Here is a 22,214-nt window from a genome sequence, read left to right as displayed (position 1 = left end):
GGACGACTTCGCCCACGCATCAGGCCGCATCCTTGAGGTCGCACCTGATGGAGAGGACTCCATAGACGGACGGCATCTTCATCACGCCATAGGCACAATGTGTGGCCGCCATGAACTTGATCAGCGCTGGCCGACCAAAGATCCCGTTGTAGGGCAACGGGGTATGCGCCACGTCGAACACTATGTGCTCGGTCCTAAACGCTTCCCGGGACCCGAAGGTAACCGGCAGCGTGATGCGTCCCAGCGGACGTACGATCCCGGGGTTCACCCCCCGGAACGGGTCGGTGGGCTGCAGCTGCTCCACCGGCAGCTGGAGCTTTTCCACTAGCCCGGCGGACAGGAGGTTAAGCCCCGCTCCGTTGTCCACCAGCACCTTGGTCACCGTCATATTGCTAATGATCGGCGAGACGACGAAGGATATTACCCCAGAACCCAACTGTCGTGCTGGGTGATCGTCGGCGCTGAAGGTGATCAGCACGTGCGACCACCTCAGCGGCTGTTGCGGCTCCGCATCCGGCAACAGCGCGCACACGTCGCGGGTGAGGCGCTTCACCGCGGCGTGTGATGAGAGAGCGTAAGCTCCCCATGGATGGAGGCGACCCCGCGAGGCTCCTGGAAGCCCGGCTCGTCGCCGCCAGTACAGTCGGACTCGCGCTGCTCCTCAGCGCGTGCCCTGTCACGTCCCCGGGGTGGGCGTTCCCGCCCAGCGCAGGGCTGACCGCGCCCCCCTGGGGTTCATCCCTGCCGGCTCCGCCACCGGCAGGCCTTGGCCCCGCCCTGGGGTCATTCGGGCAATCTCGGGAGAGATGCCCGATGTCGCCGCAGTTGAAGCAGGCGCCGGCGGCACGGCGCTCCTCATGGTTTGAGCAAGAAAACACGCTGCCATGAAGAACATTCACATACCGAGGAAGGCATGAAAATAAACATGAACAATGGTACGATAAGTGCTTCATGCAGGATGAGGTGGACTGGGAAGTCTCTGCTACCAATTCAGATTGGGAAATTATCTGCTCATTAAGGCTACCTTTTAACTGCATTAAGATCATGCATTCGCCATTCCACACTTAAGTACAATTCTCCCAGGCAACATTTTTAGAAACAAATTAAATTCATCATTTAGAGTGAAGAAATTTTCATGGTTCCCACAGAAATAAAATATTTACTACATAATTCTGTGGAAATCCATTGGTCCAAGCAGGTTCTTTAACAGAAATTCATGTGCCAGAGGAATTATGGGGCAGTACTCACTGTTTTCACAGGCTTTGTAAAAGAAAGAAATAAGTCCATTTTAACCCCCCCCCCCCGAACTTATCGCGGAGTTTAAAAAACACGCTGAACTCTGAAACTGGGTATTTAACCCAACCGTGCACCCGACCCCCCCTCGGCCTGTTTGAGGCTGTTTCGCTGTGTTGTAGGCAGGTTTGACCCATTTGACCGCCACGCCGTCAATTGGCCAAAGGCCGTGCACCTCTCTTTCCTCTCTCACTCTCTCTTTCTCCTCAATTCTTCGTTGCGCCGCCGGAACCCTAGTTCGTTGCCGCCGCCCGCAGTCCGATATGTCCCGCAGGTAAGCTTTCTTGTCAACTCCACCTTGAACTCCCAGTCAGCCTCGTCGGCAGCAGCAAATCTGCAATGCCGTGGACCTCGGGCTCCATCGACCCCGAACTCCCAGTCAGCCTCGTCGGCAGCAGCGAATCTGCAATGCCATGGACCTCGGGCTCCTCTACCAGGTCGATGCTCTATGAGGTGAGCTCTTCTTTTCTCCTCTGCTGTTTGCCCTCTGATTTTGATTCTGTTCCTTTCTTTCTTCCTTTCTCTGCAATGCGGGTAGACACCAGATTTTGCTGAATAGGGGGATGATTGGGCTGGAGCTGGTGTGTTTGCAATGACTGAAGAGCGTTGATTTGCAGTTGCCATGACACACAATCCATCGCCATGGCCAGAGACTGATGGCGCCGCCACAGGCAGAGTTCGGGGTATTTTTTGAACTTTGCGATAAATTCATGGGGGTAAAATGGACTTACTTCTAAAAAAAAAGATAGCATGAATGGTATAAGCATTGTATCACCATCAAGTCTGACTAAAAATTTCAAATGATGGGGCAAACAAAATGTTCAGTCGAAGAAAACACCTTGTTTATTCTTGAAAAGTAGCATGTAATGAAAGGAAATTGGTAACCACAAAAAACTTGAAAAACAGAGAGATCACGCACAAAATTGTCCAGTACTACCAAAATCATTACCTTGCGTCATGACATGTCCTCCTTCGCTCCTTCCTGACTTCCTCTACCTGCCTCTGCTCTGTCCCAATTTCTCCTCACAATCCCCATCCTCTTACCAATAAGACAGCCCCACCTCAAAATGGCATCACACAGCCAGGTTTCTCAAATCTGTAAAAGAATATATGCAGAAACGACAAAACAAAGAGAGTAACCAGTAGCAGTTAATCTGCATATGCGAGACGCAACAAAGAGACGAACTGGTAGCACTTAAACTGCATACGCGAGAAATCGAGCAGACCTGACAGAGTACATATTAGGAGCCACAGCATAGAAGGAGAACCGAAAGCTAGAGAAGGAACTTGTACAAAACCAGACCAAATCAAGCAAAAGATGTTGGAAAAAAAAATAGTCCACACGAGCATGGCCAAATTGTCACACTAGTGGCACTCGGGGTACCACCGCTGCACGACGCGTGGGTCGCATCACTGAGTTCCCGGGAGGATCTCACCCCGGGCGGCAACGTACAGGCTGCCCGGCAAGCTACCAGCCCGGAAGGGCTAGCGGGGCTTCGGGGAATATTCCCGCCTGGGCGCCTCTCGGGAAGTCACTTGCCGGGAGGAAGAGTTCCCGGGCGCAGGTTCCCGCCGTGAGGACGGGGCCGAGCGAGCAGAGCAGCGGCACCACGTGGGCGCGTGCCAGGCGTCCAGTGTGCAGTTTCGCCAGGGCAAGGAGTGAGGCGCACGGCGCATTTAATGAGCCAACAGGAGGAGCGTTACCCGTCTAGTCAGGCGAACAGTGGCTGACCAGTCCTATTTGTTAGGCCCTAGACCCCTAGCAGCGGGGTTGGCGCTCATGCATGCATGCCAGCGCATCGAGGAGGAGCTGACCGAGCTCCTTGCTCGCCACTTGTAAACCATGCACCGTGGCACCTGTGGTATCCCCTTGGTTATAAAAGGAGGACCCCCGCCAACGGTCAAAGGGTTCAGTCTTTGGTTGGGTTTTTCTGCTAAGGTTCAGTTCGTTCGTTGGTTCGTTTATAGAGCCAACTCGTAGTGCAACACCGGTAATAGCCCGAAGTAGAAAAAAGCACTTAGTTAAAAAGAGATCGCCGGGGGCTTCCCCCGGCAACCCTGTAAACAGCCGATTTCTCGGTAATACAAGCTCAGACAAGCAGGACGTAGGGTTTTACACCGCAAGGTGGTCCGAACCTGGGTAAAAAGCGTGTGCATGTGCCCTTGATAGTGCTCTTGGTGCATTTTTCGCTTCGCATCGGTCCCGCCGGCGATCGCCAGAGCGATCCCCGTAGCCCACTGCCGAACCTACAAAAGGAGTGCCCGCGCACCCCCGGTGTCGGAGCCCCGTGCGACGACACAAATCCTGAGTACCCTGAGGTAGCATGGACACAAGCAAACACCTAAGATATTAAGCAGAAGGGCACCTCAGGAGAGCATACAATAGCAACATATATAAAGCATCAGTAGGCATCACAATATGACATGTATATAAAATCTACTAACTGGATAGGAAGTGGTAAAGTAACTTTTAACAGAAATATGAATAAGGAACAAAGAATAGTACAAACAATCAAATCCCAACATAATAAGCATTTCGCGTTATTAGAAGTCTCCTGCATGGATGGTCTGCTACCTCCTACATAACACACCCAGTCTGATCAAGAATACCACTCAAAGACTTAAAAAAAGTATGGAAAAGAAAATATCTTCACAGCTCACCTAGATGCATAAGGGTAACTGGCAAATGTTTAGGTGAGCTGAAGAGGCGAGAAGCACAACCATTTGGATTTCATTCAGCAAGATCTACTGGAAGTTCTCTTTTAGATGAACACCAAAAAGTATAATTCTATAGTGTCGTCGCACGGTGCTCCTACACCGGGGGCGTGCGGTCACGGCCCCCTTTTAAGTTCGGTAGGGGCGATCGCCGGCACGGCTGATGAGGCCTTGCGGGGCCGGCAAGATGAAGTACTGAAAGGGCGTGCTAAACAAAGAACAGTCACACGCACGTTTTTTACCCAGATTCGGGCCACCCGGAGGTGTAAAACCCTACGTCCTGCTTGTCGGGGTTGATATTGGTTTAGGATCAAATGTGTACAAGTTGCCGTGTGAGTTCCCGGGCTTACCCTCACTGGCCAGGTACTCCTTACCACTCTTTGCTAGCTCTTTTTAGCTGGTCGAACTCAGCCCGACCGTCTACTGAAGCTGACTAGTCTTGTGCTGAACCAGAACTCCAACGAAACAGCCAGCCAACCTTCTAAACCTTTTTTCCGAAACCCCTTGTCCGTTGGCATGGGTCCTCCTTTTATACTCAAGGAGATGCCATAGGTGCCACGGTGCATGAGCTACAAGTGTCGGGCGAGGAGGCATACAACTCCCCCCGGTGAGCTGGTGGCGTGCATGGGTGCCACCTCCGCCGCTAGGGGTCTAAAACCCTAGGGTAGGATTGGACAGCCACTGCTCCTTTGATCGGACGGGTAACGCCCCGTCGGTCGGCTCATTTAATGAGCCGCGCGCCTTACTCCTTGCTCCTGGTGGGACCGCGCATCCCACGCCCGCCACGCGTCCGCGTGGCGCTGTTGATCTGGCCGCTGGGCCCCACGCTTGAGGTGGGGGCATGCGCCCGGGAAGTCCCTGTCCCGGCAAGTCGACCCCCGGGAAGCACCCGGGCCCAGCGCACCCGGGAACCTTCCCCGGGAAGCAGCTTCCCGAGAGGTGCCCAGGCGGGAATACTCCCCGAAGCCCCGCTAGCGCCTTCTGGGCTGGTAGCTTGCCGAGCTGCATATAGACGCCGCCCGGGATGAAACCTTCCCGGGAACTCAGGAACGGGGCCCACGCGTCGCGCAGCGGTGGTACCCCGGGTGCCACTGGTGCGACAAATAGATGTTATTTTTGTCACCTGGTGTCTACATGTTATTGCAAATTTGGGCTCTTTGAGATTCATACACTGAGATCACAAAGCATTAAACCTTGCTTTGACTGATATCTACAGAATTAATTGATGAAGTGTGTGCATCGATCCAAGTACCAAGCTGCTTTCAAAAAAATATCGAGAAGATGTCAACAAGGGGAATGGAAAAAGAAAATGCTCACTGCATAGGCAGAAGTCAGCTTCCATGCGGCCATCCGTGCTCCCTAATCCTCGTTCTTTTTCAGGTATGACGTTGCACACTCCACGTGACCCCATTTAGAGAAATACATGTGGTACAATTTCATGAATTTCACCTTGGAATCTCCTCTAAACATATTGCATTGGAATTTCTATTTGTGAAACCAGATGCTTATCTGGTTAACATACCGGTGAACCAGTGAAATATAAATTCGTGGAATCAAAAAAAATAAAATCTGGCAAACCAGAAAGCTTACCGGCAAACTAGTGAACTACAAATTCCTAAATCAGAAAATGCCGATGAACCAGTGAACCTGATGCTCGACCAGTTAGCTTACTAGTCCATTTTTACTAAATATGACATCATCAACAATAGTGTACGAGAAATACATCCAAAAATCATGAACAAATATAATAGTCTATTTTGTCCATTATGCAATACCTATTGATAGATCCACATATCAGAATACGTTCGGATATGCTATGTCTTCCCTAAATATCTACAATGCTACCGTAAACTTCTCAATGCGAGCAAAATGGTAATCACTCATGAACAGAATCACCTATAGTGCGCTGCCCGCTATACAACCAGAGGACAGCCAAAATAGCGACAGCTACAAATCCAATCGCGACAGCGCCAGCACGGAGAGGCCAGGTGGGTAACAAGGTACACACAACCAATGTTCCCAAAACTATTATCCATAAGAAAGATAGAAATGTAGCATGACGACTAATTGCTTCTGGGCTGCACTTCCAGTGGAAAGGTGCTACTGCAGCCACGCCAACAATCAGGGTAATAATCAGTACCAGAAGCATGCTGTAGAAGACTAACACAGTCCAATGTGGTGTGTTCAAAAGGTGAGGATAGGCAGCGGAAGCGGTAGGAAGGCACGCGGCTAGAATGGGAACGAGTAAACCTGACCATCTGTTGACCTGCAACAAAGGTAAAATTTTGTTACAACCTAATTATTCTAACATGTGAAAAAACTTGCACGAAATAAAAAAATGTCACACGACACTCACATTAGCTGCCGGTGCTTGCATTTCTGTGAATGCTCCTAGACAGGCTTGTCGCACCGTGATAGAAACCACGAGAGCTGTTAAGCGAACATCCAGTAAAACCAACTCATCTACAGAATTCTCCTCTTTAATCCTTGCATGTAGAGCTGCGAGAGAATATACAGCAGATATCGCAGCTGATGAGGCAGCAACTTCAAGTTTCTGTAGCATCAACTTGTACTCGATAAATTCGAATCCAGTCAAGCGTGGCCAGCTGTCCGGACGTAGGCGAGGCTCTAAGAAAACAATCCCTGCTTTAGCTCCCTTAATGGCGGCTTCTGCTGCACGATCAACAGGGATCGCACCTCCGACCAAAGCATCTGCGTACTGTCGTTCGATAACAGGTTTTGGAGGATCCGGATCAGAAACTCGTGTTACTCAAGGGCCTGTCTGCAAAATCCAGGGCCTTGGAGGTAGCCAACCTTGCGCCCCAGCCCACTGAATCCGTAACGAATGTCCGGACAGCATTTTCTTCCGGTGATGGACTGGGGTCACTAGCCATAACTTCGCTTCCAATGCAACTGGCGTTCATCAAAGAGATACCAGAGTGGCGGCGGAAGAAATCCTAAAGTCACTGCAAATAATATTTCGAAAGTTATAATCCAAACATAAACTATTTCATAAATCACGAGACTTCATATAATCCAAAAGATAATACAAGACTATCATGACATTATAGGTCAGGCGTTGGAACAAATTGTAACTTCTAAAATTCAAAAAGAAACCAAATGCTCAACAAAATAGATAAAACGAAACAGGTTACCTATAAGTCTGAAAATGATCTTTCTCAGAATACTGAGTGAATTCACTGTCTAAGCGAACATGTTGATTTCATCAACAAACGAAGCGTACTAATGTATATGTATGACTGAATACAAAAAACAAAAACAAACGTCCATGCAATACACTTGCAGGAAGTAAACTTGGAAAGTTTGCTACATTAAAACATATAAAACAAAAGTCCATGTGATACGCTTACAGGAAGTCCATGTAATACACATACAACAAAACCAAATTCTGTCCAGATAAATTGTCAAACTGAGTATTTGGAAGGACTGGTTGAAGCAAGTGAAGAGCTACCTTAGTATTGAGCCGAAGTTGTAGGCATCGCCACTGCCGGTGCTGAAGTTAAGTTGTAGCTTGTGCTGAAATTAACACAACAAACAAGGCAGAAATTAGACCGATCTGAAGCAAAACACAGCCAGCAAAATTAAATTGTGCAAAACAGAGACTAGTACTTCTAGTGCATTACATGCTATGCATCATGAAACTGATGTCATATTTGCATATGAAAAGAGCATTGCTCTGGAAGAATGATACGAAAAAAGATGTTTTGAAAGAAATGCTCTGAAACAAGAACAACACAAGCAACTAACGTACAAGCTAGCAACCACAGCAGCTCTCTCCCTTTCCTTCCTCTCTCACGTACAAGCTATGGCCGAACCAGAGATTACATGTTAACTAAGCCTCCTATTCTATCTGTTTGCTTGGCCTGTTGGCCTTTCCTGAAAGCATATTTGCCACCTACCAGAGAAGAACCGGCCATCAGATTCTTGAACCATCAGCATACGTACTCCATTTTGCTTAACTTACCTGTGCTTCTTTTATGAAAGAGTACAACTGGTTTTTCATGAAATGCAAAATTGTGTGTAGTTCAATCTGCTCCAGTTTTCTTGAGCCTGGACTCGCATGCTATAAGATTGGGTATTTGGGTTGCAGGGATCAACAGTTTTACCTTTAGACACCGTAGATGTAAATAGCATCTAGGCAGCAAGAGTATTATCACCAGTAAACTAGTAGTACTGGCTGATTAAAAACGTTATGTAAACACAGCCAACGTTATGAAAGCGCAAGAAGAGCAAGTACAAGCAGGCAACAAAGGAGCTCCAAAGGGCTATACAGGGAGGGCAGCGGGGGGGAAGCCTGGGGGACGCGCATGGAACTATCAATCTGACCTGATGCCAAAACCGCTCACAACCATTCATTCCACAAATAAACTTATGCACATACAGTCGGAAGAGCTAATCCATGGTAGACAAAATTCACCACTGCTTATTACAGCAGTCCAATTTCACAAATAACATACTGCACAGTATAATTGCTGGACGACAAGGTGTATAACTACCGGTGGCCAGACAAGCAATAACACAAACACTTCGTGTGCGTGCAATGTCATGAACAAAACAAAAGGAATCAATCAAAAAAGATCGACCAGGAAAAGAGAGGAGGAAGAATCTGCACCTCAGGCGCTAGGGAAGAAGCCAATCAAGCAAGAAGTTGGCGCGGTTAAGGTCCCGTACGGTCGAAGCCCGAGAGAGACTTGCCGAAGTCGCAGGTGTCGAAGAGGCTCGGTGCACCGGAGGCGGAGGAGCGTGAGAGGTTGGGCGTGGAGGTGAGGACCAGCGAGACGAGGGAGGCCGAGGTGGCGTTGAGGCGGGTGGGGCGACGCAGGGAGCACGGCGGCGGCTCGACGACGAGCGGGAGCTCAGCGACGGCGTCCACGGGAGGGAGCTCAGACAGAGGCGAACTCTCTGCTGCGGCGGATTGGCGGCGGGAGGGATCTCAGACGGCGGCGAAGTCTCTACGGACGCTGCTCGGCGGCGGGCGGGAGCACTGCACAGCGGCTGCTCGGCGGCGGGCGGGAGCACTGGCACAGCGGCGGCTCGGCGACGAGCGGGACCACGGTGGGGCTGCCTCCTTAAATAGGTGGAAGGGTAATTGTTGAGAAAAGTCGAAACAAAGGGCATTTGTGAAAAAAAAGTATACTGTAGATTTTTTAAGGCTTTATTTTTTCTCGAAATTGCCTCAATAAATTACTATGGGAATTTTATAGATTACCGTCCTTTTTATAACTACTAGCGGAATGTCCGTACGTTGCCACGGCCTAGGCACACGATGGTCTTCACGACCAGTTTGAAAGGTGGCTGCGGGCATCACGCCGCCAAAAGCTGACGATGGGTGAGCAAGGTACTCTCATCGTTGTTCCACTTTGGTGCCGCCGGCGCCGCCATTTTTCACCCTTTTGAGCCCCCCATTTCGTGTGTCTCTAATCTTTGTCGCCTTATTTAAACTTGTTTGTTTGGTGCGGGACTCCAAAACGTGATGCTCCTTCTTAACATGACAGGCACGCGATGGCCGTCACTACCACTTTGCAAGTTGGTCCATGCCGCCGAATTCCAATGATGGTTGAGAAGAGTGAGGTGTAAATGTCATATTTAACGCACATCGGGCCACGCCTCATATATACAACTTTTGATGTTAATCAAACAAAGAACAATAGATATATTCCGATTATGCTACTATGTCTAGTTATGAAAAGTTTATTCTAATTAGTCAAAGTTGAGACATACTTTATTGGACGGAGGGAGTAGCTGTTTTTGTAAATGCCCCCATTACAAAGAACAATAGATATTTTTGAATGAACGGTGTTGTGTTATAAAATTAAATTTGCACTAAAACCACGACAAGTATTTAGAAACGGAGGGAGTATAACACAACACCGTTCATTCAATGAAAAACCCAAAAATAAACTTAAAATAAATAACAGCACTGCATCGAGTCTTCTCACCTGTTGGGAGGGCAATGGGTATCCGAGAACCGCAAACCCGACGGGTCTTGACTCGATTAACATACGGGTTTGGTAAAAGAAAATACCCAAAGGGTCTACAAATGGTAAAATGTTGGACCCGACAGGTCTAGCGGGTCTGGTTCTGGTAATGAAAGTCCCGTACCCGCGTACCCGGTCTAGACATGTGGGCTTTATTTGTCATATTCATGAATTGGAGTAAACATGTATGAGTAGGATTAAGCTGTCACAATTTCGGCCCAGCCCAACAACATTAAAACCCTAGCCCAACAGCCCCATCATCTACTCCCGCACGTAACCCTGTCCTCCGCCAGTACGCCGTTCTTCCTTCTCCCCCGTTGCTCTGCCAGAAGCATCCCGTGTCTCCATCACCTCGCCCTCCCTAGCAGCCCTCAGCCGGAAGCAGCTATGCGCGTTGCCTCGCTGCCTGCATCGGCGCTCGGCCCTCCCTAAGCAGCACTCCACCGGAATCGCCTCGCCTCTGCAGCGTTGGCACGTCGCCTCCTCCAGTTGACGGGTGGGGCCCTCTCCCTGCCCCCTCACCGGCGCGCGGCGCCCTCTCCCACCGCCGACGCTCTGCGTTGTATCCCTCTGCCGGTTGAGTCACCTGCCCATCTCACTCCTCATCTCACCCCACTATCCCCCCACCAGTTTGTTGAATGCGTTGATGGCTCTCCTGACCAAAACAATGGGTGGATGAGTCAGTACTGGTCCCAGTTCGTGTTGGAGTCAGCTTCTCTGATCTCGTTTCACGCATTGGAGTCGGCTTCCATGATATCGTTTCCGTACTCTCCGCAACTCATGTTCGAGTCGGCCTGCTGGATTGAGCCAGGGGCGCCGCGAGCGTACGAATCAGGGCGTGGGTTCGACGGACGACGAAAACGTGTGGTGAAGGGAAGGGAACGGTTGGTACTTTTTAAGATAGGTATAGAAATCATTTGATGCATTATCTTTATTATGTGTTTGACGTCCAAAGTTTTGTAGGCTTTTTATTTTTTCTACTTTTATTGTTAAAAAATTGAGGCATTCTCCTAAAATTGCCTCTATTCTTTGTTGTCTGAATATATTTCATCAAAGTGCCTTCCATAAAGAGTAATTAGGGATATGTAAGAAAATGCCTCACCAAATGCACCAAAACTAGTACAGGGCATAGTTTGATGCACTGTATTTTCTACCGGGGGTGTGATGCAATATTCAACAAACAAGAAAAGTTTTATTCCATTAAATGGATGTGTATTTCAGTTAAGAACAGAGCACTATATTTTTCTGTCAAAAAAAAACAGAGTATACTCTATGATGCGATGTTGCCATCAGCCCATGATGCGCTATTTACCTTTGAATTTGGTATTATGTGGCATCAATTCAGGTGTTTGACTGGTCCATGAATCGAACGGTGGAATCAGTCTTTGTACCACACCATGCTCACATTCCTGATTCCGAGCCTCCTGGCTTCGTATTGCAAAGATTTCTGAGCCTCAGTATTGCAAAGAATCCTCCATATCATATTCATCTCCGACTGCGTCCACCTCTTCCCCTCTAGATACAAAGGGAGCCGCCGGTTGCCTAATGATTGGCTTCAATTCAAATTTGGACCGGCCTAATGCGTGACTGGTCGCGCTAATGTCCGCATGTGCGTACGATTCCGAGACCAGTAAAAGATTGATGCATGTGTGCATGTGCGGACCATTTTGCATGCATGCACTAAAGGACAAATGATGATTATCATTGACAATCTTTATGAAATCAAAATTTTGAAATGATTTATCTCTTAAATGATGTGCCTGATTTATGTTTGGTCTTCATGGTCAGTTTTGTTTCAACGAGCTCTTCACAAGTAGATCCAATGTGGGTGTATTTTGATGACATTTTTCATGTCTTAAAAGTTACCAACCAATAATACATAAAGTTACCACTGTGTTAGTAACAAATTGCCATGCGGTAACCTTATACAAAATATGATGGTCATTTGTGAATTAGAATAACCAACCAATAATTATGAAGTTATCACCGTATTAGTAACAAGTTGCCGTGCGGTAAACTCGTACAAAAGTATGGTGTAATTCATGAATTAAATTAACCATCCAATAATATATGAAGTTGCCACCATGTATAGCAACAAAATGTCATGTAGCTACGTCATACAAAACTTGATGGTAATTTGTGTATTAAAGTAACCACCCAATAATATATGAAGTTGCCACCATATTAAGTAACAAATTGCCATGTAGCTACGTCATACAAAACTTGATGGCAACTTGTGTATTACAATAACCATCAAATAATATATGAAGTTGCCACCATATTTAGCAACAAAATGCCATGTGGCTATCTCGTACAAAATTGATGGTAACTTGTGTATTAAATTAATCACCTAATAATATATGAAGTAGCCACCATATTATTTAGCAACAAAATGCCATGTGGCTATCTCATACAAAAATTGATTGTAATTTGTGTGTTAAAGTAACCACCCATATTACATGAAGTTACCACGGTGTTACTAACAAGTCACCACGTGGTAACTTGTTCCAGAATATGGTGGTAACTTTTGCATGAACTTGTTAAAGTAACCACCCATATTACATGAGTTCGAAAAAAAGTTTGTCGAAACATAACTAACTGCGATCGAGTTTTGAAGCCATCATCGATACAAGGTCAACGGTGAAAACAGAATGTGCATCAAACAAACGGTTTGAGATATAAAACATTTTCAGCTTTTAAAATCAACTTTATTAAGCTGATGTTATCCTGTGTGACGTTTCTCGTGTGAAGTTTTTTCTGGTGTGTTCCTAACAATTTTCCATGTTGTATATCATGCATGCATGCACATCAAACTTGCTCAGCGCATGGCCAGCGTAATGGAATCTGACAATCTGTAGAGGACGGACGTGTTTCAATCGGTCATGCGCACCGACGAAATTACGACCGTACGCGCGTTATGATTTAGGTTCAAATTTTACATCTTTTACATGTTTCTTATTAATTTAATAATTTTAAGTATTTACTTATATATTTGTTTTAGGCCAAAAAAACATTAAAAACAATTCGGCCGGTGTCTCCACATCCTCTTCGTCTCTTTTTTTACATGTTTCCCATTAGTTTAGTTCATTTAAAAAAATATACATTTGGTTTAAATGTTTCCACGGCAAATCGCGGGGCATCGTCCAGATGAAAAACAGCTGCTTCTAGAATACCCTGGCCTGCAGCGCCTGGGCCATCGTCCTTGCACGGCCACCACAACGTCGAGAACTGGGACTCGGTGACCATGTTGAACACGTAGTGCATCCTCCTGAGTCGATCACCCGTGCCTATGGGATGGGATTGCGGTGAGATCAAGTTGTTGACGTATAAAGCAGAGTCTCCTTATGAAATACTCCCTCCATTCCATAAAGAATGGCACGGATTTGAATTAGCTCTAGTTCAAATTTGTGCCAATCTTTATGAAACGAAGAGAGTACTCCACGATCTGCACTCCTGCCTCCGAAGAGCAGCGTTGAGCTTCCTCGCCCAGCTCCTCCATATGCACGCTTTGCTTAGGTCACTCCTTCATGGCCTTATGGCGAGACGGGCTTGTGCAAGAGGTTCACGTGGTAGCTGATACCGTGGGACATGGCTCCGAGGCACTACTGGGTGTCGGATAGATGACGAGAGAGGCGTGGCGATCTCACGAAGCATGACGGCTGTGCTGGGAGCTCGCCGTCAGGCAAGATCGGGACGATGGAGCCGAGGCAAGGCGAGGAGGCAGGCACTGTGGCGCATGGAATCCTCATCGAGTGGGGAGAACACGACGACGCCAAGATCCCCTGTAGGACGCGTCCACCGCCGCCGTCTGGCCGTGGCAAGAAAGATGACAGAACGCCGTGGCAAGAAAGATCGCACGTGGCCACCACGCTCCACCCATTCCTCCACGTCCCCCTCGACTCCACTGGCATGCGCAACTAGGGCTGATGAGTATCTGTCATAATTCGTGGAAAATGGAGAAAAATACTTTACACGTGGGTGTTTTGTGTCACACGATTTGCTTTTAAATGGTGTAAATTTTTAGAAATTCCAAAAAATGAGGTAGATTGCGTCACAAAACTTAAAATATGGGGTCATAAATGAAATTCACTCATCCGAATAAGAGGATTGGCTAGGAGGGCAACAGGATTGGTCAAACGAGGTAGACTCCTGTCGAGGGATGACAGCATAGACTACATTAAAGATAGTCCTTAGTTAATGGCCAACCCCTATTAAAATTAAGGAAACATGCCAGCTTCTAGGTCTCAGGCAGCTCAAGCCTAAAAGAAGAGAAAACTTCTACTCAGCTCCTCCCGGAAGCCCCTCCAAATCATATTGCAAAGTGGGTTGTGGGGAGAAAGACCAGTTTCTCGGACTTCTCCGGTCGCACAAAAACCAACATACCCCACGACGAACCGTTATTACGCTGAAAATGCCACTGCCAAGTTAGAGAGACCTATAATTAAGCATTACATATTTGTCGGACTTATTTGACATTTTAGGACCTGCGTGCACGTGCACACTTACTAGCTAGTCTCCACACAGGTCGTTTAACCGCCAACCAGGACGTCTCCTCTTGGCTTTCGACATTGAATTATTTTTTGGCTTTGTCTTCAGCTAATCAAGTTTGGATCGATTAAATTGATTACGAAACAGCATGCTAATGTTTTTTTTACCATTCTACAATGCTAAATTAATTTGTGAGGCGTTTCACAAAAAGGTACTGTGGTTCTTTTACATATTCATCATAGGGTCTAGGACAATTTCATGAGTACTAGGAGTTGCAAATCACACTGATGTTACCAATGGCTGTGTGCATCGCTTGATGCAGAGGCCGGGGACTCTTCCCCTTTAAAAAAAAACACTGATTTTACTAGTTGGAACACTTGAGCATATATTAAATTCAAACGATTGAATTGCTGCTATGAGATATTGGTCCCTATTTGATGATTCCGGTGTCTTGGATTAAATGTTACACTTCTTTTTTAAGTGGCTTGTGTTATCTTCCGTTTGGAAGTTGATGTGGTACTTCATGATCAACTGATAAAATACCTTGCAGATTTATCTCACCATTGTTCATAACCTGACCATGATACATCATGATGCTTAGGCTGCGCGTCATGTATCATATGATTCCCTATCCTAATTTATGCTCATTAACGAAGCTTAAGCAGAGAATGTGATGCATATCGATTGAGGATGCACATGCCATCATTTTGTTGCAGTGTGTGCAACACATGACCTCATTTGTACACTGATGTAAATCGGAATGAATTGCTTGAGTTATTTTTTGTTTGTAAATCTTAGCAAGCTAACTACAGTGTTGCGTTTCTTCTCGTTTATTCATATTTTTGTTCTCTTCAGATTATTCACTTTTTCATAACCGAGGAATCATGTATCTCCTGATCCATTTTGACAGAGATGATTGCTCAACTTCTGTGTTTTCTAAAGGGAAACTTAGAGGGGTTTTGCCACTCAACTTCTGTGTTATGGAGGGGAACTTAGTTATGTTTTGACACTCCACTTTTGTGAATTGGCACGGCGAAATGTATGTCTCGAGAATTAGACAGGTCTACATAGATTTAATTGTCTGGTTTAAAAAGCTCAGGTTAAATGGAAATATAGCATTATTTGATCAAACGCTTTTGTGAATCGGCACTGTAAAGGACCTATATGGCAGAACTGGAAACCTATGCATAGGTAGTGATGAGGCCATGAGGGTCAATAGTGACGAGCATGTTAGGTGACAAAAATTTCTAATTGGGTTGGGTATCTGATGTGTTTCATTCTGATGAAACCTTTGTCCATTTTTAGCTTCTGCTATTCTGATAAAACCATGTTTGCAAATCTAGGATTGTGTGGCTTTCAACATCAGTTTGAATAGCTTCTGCTATTCAGTTCGTTGCTGCAAAAATTGTTGTCATAATATCCTCCTATATTAGTCAATAAGCAGTAACTCGCTATACATGAACCCAAGAGAAAAGGCAGTCGAACATGTTGACTCTGAAATCTCACTTTGCCCCTTCGAATCTTGAGCCATCCTCTTAACTGGCCAAACAGCATACTACTCGTTGACTCCCAAAAAAGGTCCCAAGTGAATCCCAGCTACACTGGTAATCCCTTGGCAAATATTTGAATAACGTCTATATCATGGATGTTTACCTTTCCTATTCATCATTTTTTTTACAGAGATATGCTTTTCTCGAATACTTTACTGAGATGTGCTGTTGATCACTATCATTCATTATTGGACAATCTCACAATTAGAGAACATCCTCTTTTGTAATCTGGAGAGTAAATTTCACAAAACCACTACTCTAGAGACTAGGGTTTCACGGAGCTACCACCTCAGGGGTTTGCATCAGTTTGTCACTACTCTAGGGGTAATTATTTTCAGTTCGTCCAAACCTGTCTGTTTAAGCAATTTGACAGCAAACTGACATGTTGGGGCCACATGTAAGGTCCTATCTGGCGGCCAATTTATCAATTTAGCCTCCTGTATTTTCATTAATTCCTCCGCCCCCTTCTTGTTCCCCTGCTCCGGCTGCCACCTCACCGGCTCAGGAGGTGGTCGTCCGCTGCTGCTTCTGCCTGCCCGAGCCGCCGGCCCGCGCCGTTGGTCTGCGCCCGCGCCTCCTGCCCGTGCCGCTGGTCCGTGCCCGCGCCTCCTGCCCGCGCTGCCTGCCGCACCCGCACCGGTTGCCCGCGCGGCCTGCCCGCGCCCGCCGCCTGCCCTCGTTGGCCTGCCCAAGCTCCCTGCCCCCGCACGCGCTGCCTGCCCGTGCCGCCGCTTTGGCCTGCCCGCGCTCCCTGCAGCCCGCGCCCGCTTGCCTGCACCGGCGCGCCGTCCGCCGGCTCGCGCCCGCACCGCGGCTGCTGTGTTGGTGCTCGCGGTCGCCTGGACCCCGGTGCTCTGGGCGGTGGTGCTCGCTGATGTCGGGACGTGCCTGCTGCCGGGGGAGGGGAACAGAGGAGGATGAGGTGGGAAGAAGAAGGAGGAGGTGTGCCGTGGGAAGAAGATGAGGGGTAAGGCAAAAGAGAAAAAGGTTAGGGTTTTTTTGAGAATGGCAAAGACCTTAGATGTGGCCCCAAAATGTCAGTTTTGCTGTCAAATTGCTTAACCAGGTTTGGTCAAACTGAAAATAATTAACCCTAAAGTAGTGGCAAACTGATGCAAACCCCTGAGATGGTAGCTCCGTGAAAACGTAGCCCATAGAGTAGTGGTTTTGTGAAATTTACTCTAATCTGGACACACTTCATGCTTGAGAAAGGCCATCTTTCGGCTGGTGGCGTAAAAATAGCCAAGTTTCGTCAATTATGTAATGGTTTCAGATCGAGGACGGAGGAGGTCGGCCTTGTCCGGCATGTCTACGAAAATGAATTTTAGTAGTTTTTAGTGCGGACAAAGAAATTGTACTGGACAGTTTTGGCAATTGTTTTGTGATGATACTTGTTGTAGAGGGACTACAAATAATTGATCAAGTTATTGAAAAAGGTTTGTGTATCTTGTATATTCCTCAAGTTGGGAGTTATGAGTAATATAGTGTTTTCTATGTTACATACAGAGTCCTCGAATCCATAAAAAGTGTCGCCCAGTTAGTACAAAATGGATGGCATTTTTAGTAATCGGAGTAAGTAGTATCTGGTTTGCTTCATTCTGAAATTAGGAGACAGTAGTTGAATGAAGTGCTATGGAGAAGAAGCAAACCAATTATGAATTAATTTAATATAGCACCAGCCTGTATACACATACGACCAAACGGGGCAAATTTAGCCGTGCAAGACTTTGAACTGGACCGGAAGACAAGAAAATAAGAAACAACATCCTTTCTCTGCGCAAGCTAAAAATAAGTACTTACATGTGTCGTTTTGCGTTCAGCGACCGCGTGAGTACTGAAACAGGCTGCGGATCCGTGGCCTGTCATCTCCTGTGTTGCCTGGCCTGATTGGCCAAAGCCTTAGATGTGTCTGCCACGGGAATGCATTCCGCGGAGTTGGTTGCAGGGAATTCGATCGACAATGAAGCACGATGGCCCTCGGATCTGGAATGGCCATGTGGCCCGAGTGCTTGCAGTGCTGCGCGGCCGAGGCCGCAGAGGATCCAGCAGGCGTGGCTGATCCTGTCCCCCAATGGCTACGGGCACGGTCGGCTTGGGACAAGTGGCGACCGGGAACAGCAGCTGGCCCGCCGCCTGGTGACTGCAGTGCGTCAGGATATCTTCATTCGCTTTCCGCCGTTCCACGCCAGAATAGACTGTTTAACCGTGGACGTCTTCTCTCGCTAAGCTATTTTGTGGTTTTGGCTTTGTTTAAGCTAATCAAGTTTAATTTTAACTAACTTCGTTAATTTTAACTGTGAATTGAATATTAAATAAGCATAAACTGTCACGAATACAAAATTGTGGGATGATAAAAAAGAGTTGCTTTCTCCGGCCGGAATTACTTGTCAAATTAAATTGAACCATTAGTGAGTCAAGTCGCTTGTCAAATCATATTAGTCACTGAACATCCAAGATTTTACATAACGTGCGTAGTTCCGCACAAAGACGTGCATAATTTCAATTTTACCACTGAATTAATGATCGTTTTGTTTTCTTCTATATATTTAATTTATGGTTGTTACTAAATTCCAGTCCTTGTTTTATTTCAAATTTGAAGGTGTGTTTGGAGATCACAAATAATTGAGTAGAGCATCGAGACTTTTTCTTTCACAAAAGAAAAATAGTGTCAATAAATGCAATTTTTCTTAAACAAAGTGACTGAAAGAGATGGAGTTTCAATTGAGTTCGTTAATAACTGTTTATAAAAAATGACACTATTTATACTTCCATATATGTCACTTTTATAGAACTTGATATCCTAGTGAGATATTCTAGCGTTTGTAATATCTAACAACAAAATTATCTATACACTCTAGATCAATTGTGCATTCATCTAAGAAGTAATAATTTTTTGACTTTCATGGATACATGTCAATCCATATTATTCCAGAGTTTTTTAGATATTCGTCATCTAATATGTCAAATCATATTAGTCACTGAACATCCAAGGAAATGGTTTGGTTTGGAATTGTTTTCGCTTGGCACAAGGAAACTTGTTAGTTTGATCCATCATATCCAATATTTCTCCTTTTTGCATAAAGAATTTGAAAATTTCTGAGGTCACTTGATGAAACAGAGTACCGCGGATGAGTTACATTACATGCATCTCTCTCTTGTTCCTCCATGCCAGGCTAATCAAACATCAGCTATTAACATGCGATAGTTCTACGCATTGCACCATTATGTTCCACTTGGGCATACATGAACATACGTTGACCTCAAACAGCGGTACACTTTGTGACAGAAAAAAGATGCAACAAATGCAAGCAAAGAATGCATGGAAACAGAAGGTAATGTGGAGAATACCTTGGCAGTTGGCACGTGCAACAAAACTGGTGTGCGGAATCCATAAACAGAATATGGGATTCCATAGAGAATGCACCCAGAAATGTCTTAACAAGTTGAGCTCACTGATTAATATTTTTTTAGAAGTCAGCGTCCTGTCAATTTTTTTTCATCAGGTGTGGTGTTCTTCTCAAAATTGCTTGCACTAATGAATCTAGGATTCCATCACGGCGGCAATTTAAAATCATCATCTATTCAGGATTGCTCTTTTTCAGTTGAGTTGTGAGTCAAAACACCAACTTCTTTTTGTTGAACATGCTTGTTTTCTAGTCAAATGGTCAAATGTATGTGTTCCATCCCGTTCAGAATAGTGCAGTGCAGAATACCTGCATTTGTTTTCATATCATGAAAGGGAGCGAGAGGTTCAGATTTTCTCAATTTCAATACAGGTTTATCATATCAAACAATGATTCAGTTTGAACTGATAGCTCTCTCGTGCACTAGTACATGTAAAGGCCTTGGTCCGTATAAGCCGCTCCCGTCGGTGATCCACTTCTTCTTGATTGCCACTTCTAAATCAGCAGTTTGTCATCTTGTTCATTTAGTTGCTTTTCTCTTGGATTCCTGGTTTGGTTCTTTCTTCCATTTTCTTGGCTGAATGGGTATTTTCTTGTCAAGCTTTATTTACGCACATTTTGAGATCTCATACTGAATCCTTTCCTTTTGTTAATGGACACTGTGAGTGGTTAGGATTAGAACTACTGACAGTAACGCATGGTGAGCGATTGGATGAGAGCGTGCTATGCGAGCAGCCCAGTACGCATGTGCCAAGAGGACCTTGGAATTTATAATCTGGTTAGTTCTGTCCTGTTGACATTTGTCTTGCCAGGGTTAAATCTTTTTACGTTGAATTATTAGTTAAACCGATCACGTGTATTCGTGCCGTATGCATGGAGACCATCATGAAAACCATCTAGAATACCTTTGATACAGATATATCCTTCAATTAACAGCAACTCCACATGAGTTATTAATCATTTTATATTTGACATATATTCAGGGTGGTGGTGGGTGGCAGTGTCCCACAATCTGAAGAAAGAAAAGTTTATCCACTAGAAGCTGTCAGTAATGCATACATGCATGGCTCTTGTGGCATTGATCTTTAAGAAATCCAAGGAGTAGTCAACAAACTACTATTGGACACCATAATAATACTAAACAGCTCTAAACACAACGACAAATACTGAAACGATGGCTATCATCACGGGAAATGCCAGAATGAAGTAGCTTAACCAGTTGTTATTTCTCTGTAAAAGTGAAATAAAAAGTCAATAACAATGAGATATATAGTATAAAATTCCAATTAGGTCTTTACAGAGCAGACATAAATTATATCCATTAGCAGTGACACGTCAAACTTGAGAAGAAAATGAAAATAATCTAACGTAATTAAAACTTTTTATAACAAAATTAATCAGTGCTCTAATGATCATAGTTTAATCATACTTATATAGATGATCAGTCAGTTAGCTCAGATTGGTAGTTGTGTATACTATATTACATTATTAGTCAATGGGTGGATGTATACACTCACGGGACATTAACACATTTAGAAACATCAACAAGCTCTATATTTCAGAAAGACTTTATCGATCTAATATCAATATAACCATGTAGCACTAAATTCCATAAATAAGTAAACGAAACGAGATTACAAATAATATAAAAATGTGTGCTTAGATGTTCTTTATTGTGACTTCACGATTTAGGGTAATACCGAGTGCATTGGCTTGCCACTTAACGGTTTGTTGCATAGTTTATTTTTATAGTAACTTCTTCAACATGATAAATCATAATTGTTTTACGAGAGATTCAGTGTAATTGAACTAACAAGAGTTGTTTTGCAGCTTGGATTCGATAAGATGTTAAATTACATAGTAGTCCATAGATATATGAGCATGTCCAAGAACAAAAATATAAATCTTGATGAAAAAAAGGTTTTCCGCCGAAGAATTCACCTTGTCTTCTACTCGTTCACCGGCATAGGCAGCAAAGATATTGATCTCATCAATTTCATCATTGTTGTAGTAGGCGTCGGCAGCAGCAATACCACTGATTTCATTAAGCTTGAAGTAGGGTACCCCAGGGATCCGTCGTGCAAACAAAATCCACAATTATCATAATATGAATATATTGATATAAACTTTTAGAAAAATTCCTAAAATCTGAACTAATAATCACAATGCGAGAAGAATAGATCCAATTTGTCTACTCACTTCGCCTCCGGTCCCGGTTCCGCAAAAAGTACTAACAATGTTTCCCAACGTGGCCGCCACGGCACCTGAGGCGCAGGCAGCAGCGTACATATCGGCGTCAGCACGGCTCATGGTGGCGGCAGGCTGCCCGGCGAATGCGGAGATGGCAGGGACGCGATGCCACGGCGACGAAGAACGGTGATAGCGATGCCGGCAGGCTGGGCTTGGCTGGGCTGGGTCGATATGTAAGGACTAGCGTTTGTTTTTCAGGGGACGATCAGGAAATTCAGGACTCAAGGAGGCGAGGAAAAGAGGACACGAGCGGCTAATTAATCAACAGCGAAGGAGCCGTACAGACTTGTAGCTCTTGGGGCGAACTTAATCGGATTTGGTTGAATAACGCCAAACCTTTTTTTTTTACCAAGAACGCCAAAACCTTATTGTATTGTGTACTGGTTCATAGTCCTATTTCTTTTCCGTTTTTGCTGGCGTCCACGCGGGTGTTTTTTTCCAGTTCCTGTCGATTTTAGGACCGTTTGGTTCTGTGTTTAGATTCGTGCTAACGTGTTCGTGGTGTTGGTCCAACC

At 45.5% G+C, this 22,214-nt stretch overlaps 2 protein-coding genes across 2 annotated transcripts; both read right to left on the bottom strand.

The window, feature by feature from the left end:
- Window positions 1-5,719: 5,719 nt before the first annotated feature.
- Window positions 5,720-6,777, bottom strand: LOC104581708. The gene is made up of 2 exons (XM_010230017.3): window positions 6,365-6,777; window positions 5,720-6,274 (listed from the first exon to the last, which is right to left on the bottom strand). Exons 1-2 carry the CDS (start codon window positions 6,569-6,571, stop codon window positions 5,885-5,887), a joined length of 597 nt encoding a protein of 198 aa, XP_010228319.1. The 5' UTR covers window positions 6,572-6,777; the 3' UTR covers window positions 5,720-5,884.
- A 13,722-nt stretch (window positions 6,778-20,499) lies between these two features.
- LOC112270220 lies at window positions 20,500-21,927 on the bottom strand. Its single transcript, XM_024458144.1, has 3 exons — window positions 21,649-21,927; window positions 21,391-21,498; window positions 20,500-20,679 (listed from the first exon to the last, which is right to left on the bottom strand). The coding sequence occupies exons 1-3, from the start codon at window positions 21,757-21,759 to the stop codon at window positions 20,587-20,589; spliced, it is 312 nt and encodes a 103-aa protein (XP_024313912.1). The 5' UTR covers window positions 21,760-21,927; the 3' UTR covers window positions 20,500-20,586.
- Between the last annotated feature and the right edge of the window lie 287 nt (window positions 21,928-22,214).

This window comes from Brachypodium distachyon, chromosome 1 (genome assembly GCF_000005505.3).
Source record: "Brachypodium distachyon strain Bd21 chromosome 1, Brachypodium_distachyon_v3.0, whole genome shotgun sequence".
Classification (NCBI taxonomy): Eukaryota; Viridiplantae; Streptophyta; class Magnoliopsida; order Poales; family Poaceae; genus Brachypodium; species Brachypodium distachyon.
Note: the sequence above shows the minus strand (reverse complement) of the source record. Positions and strands in the feature narration are given on the sequence as shown.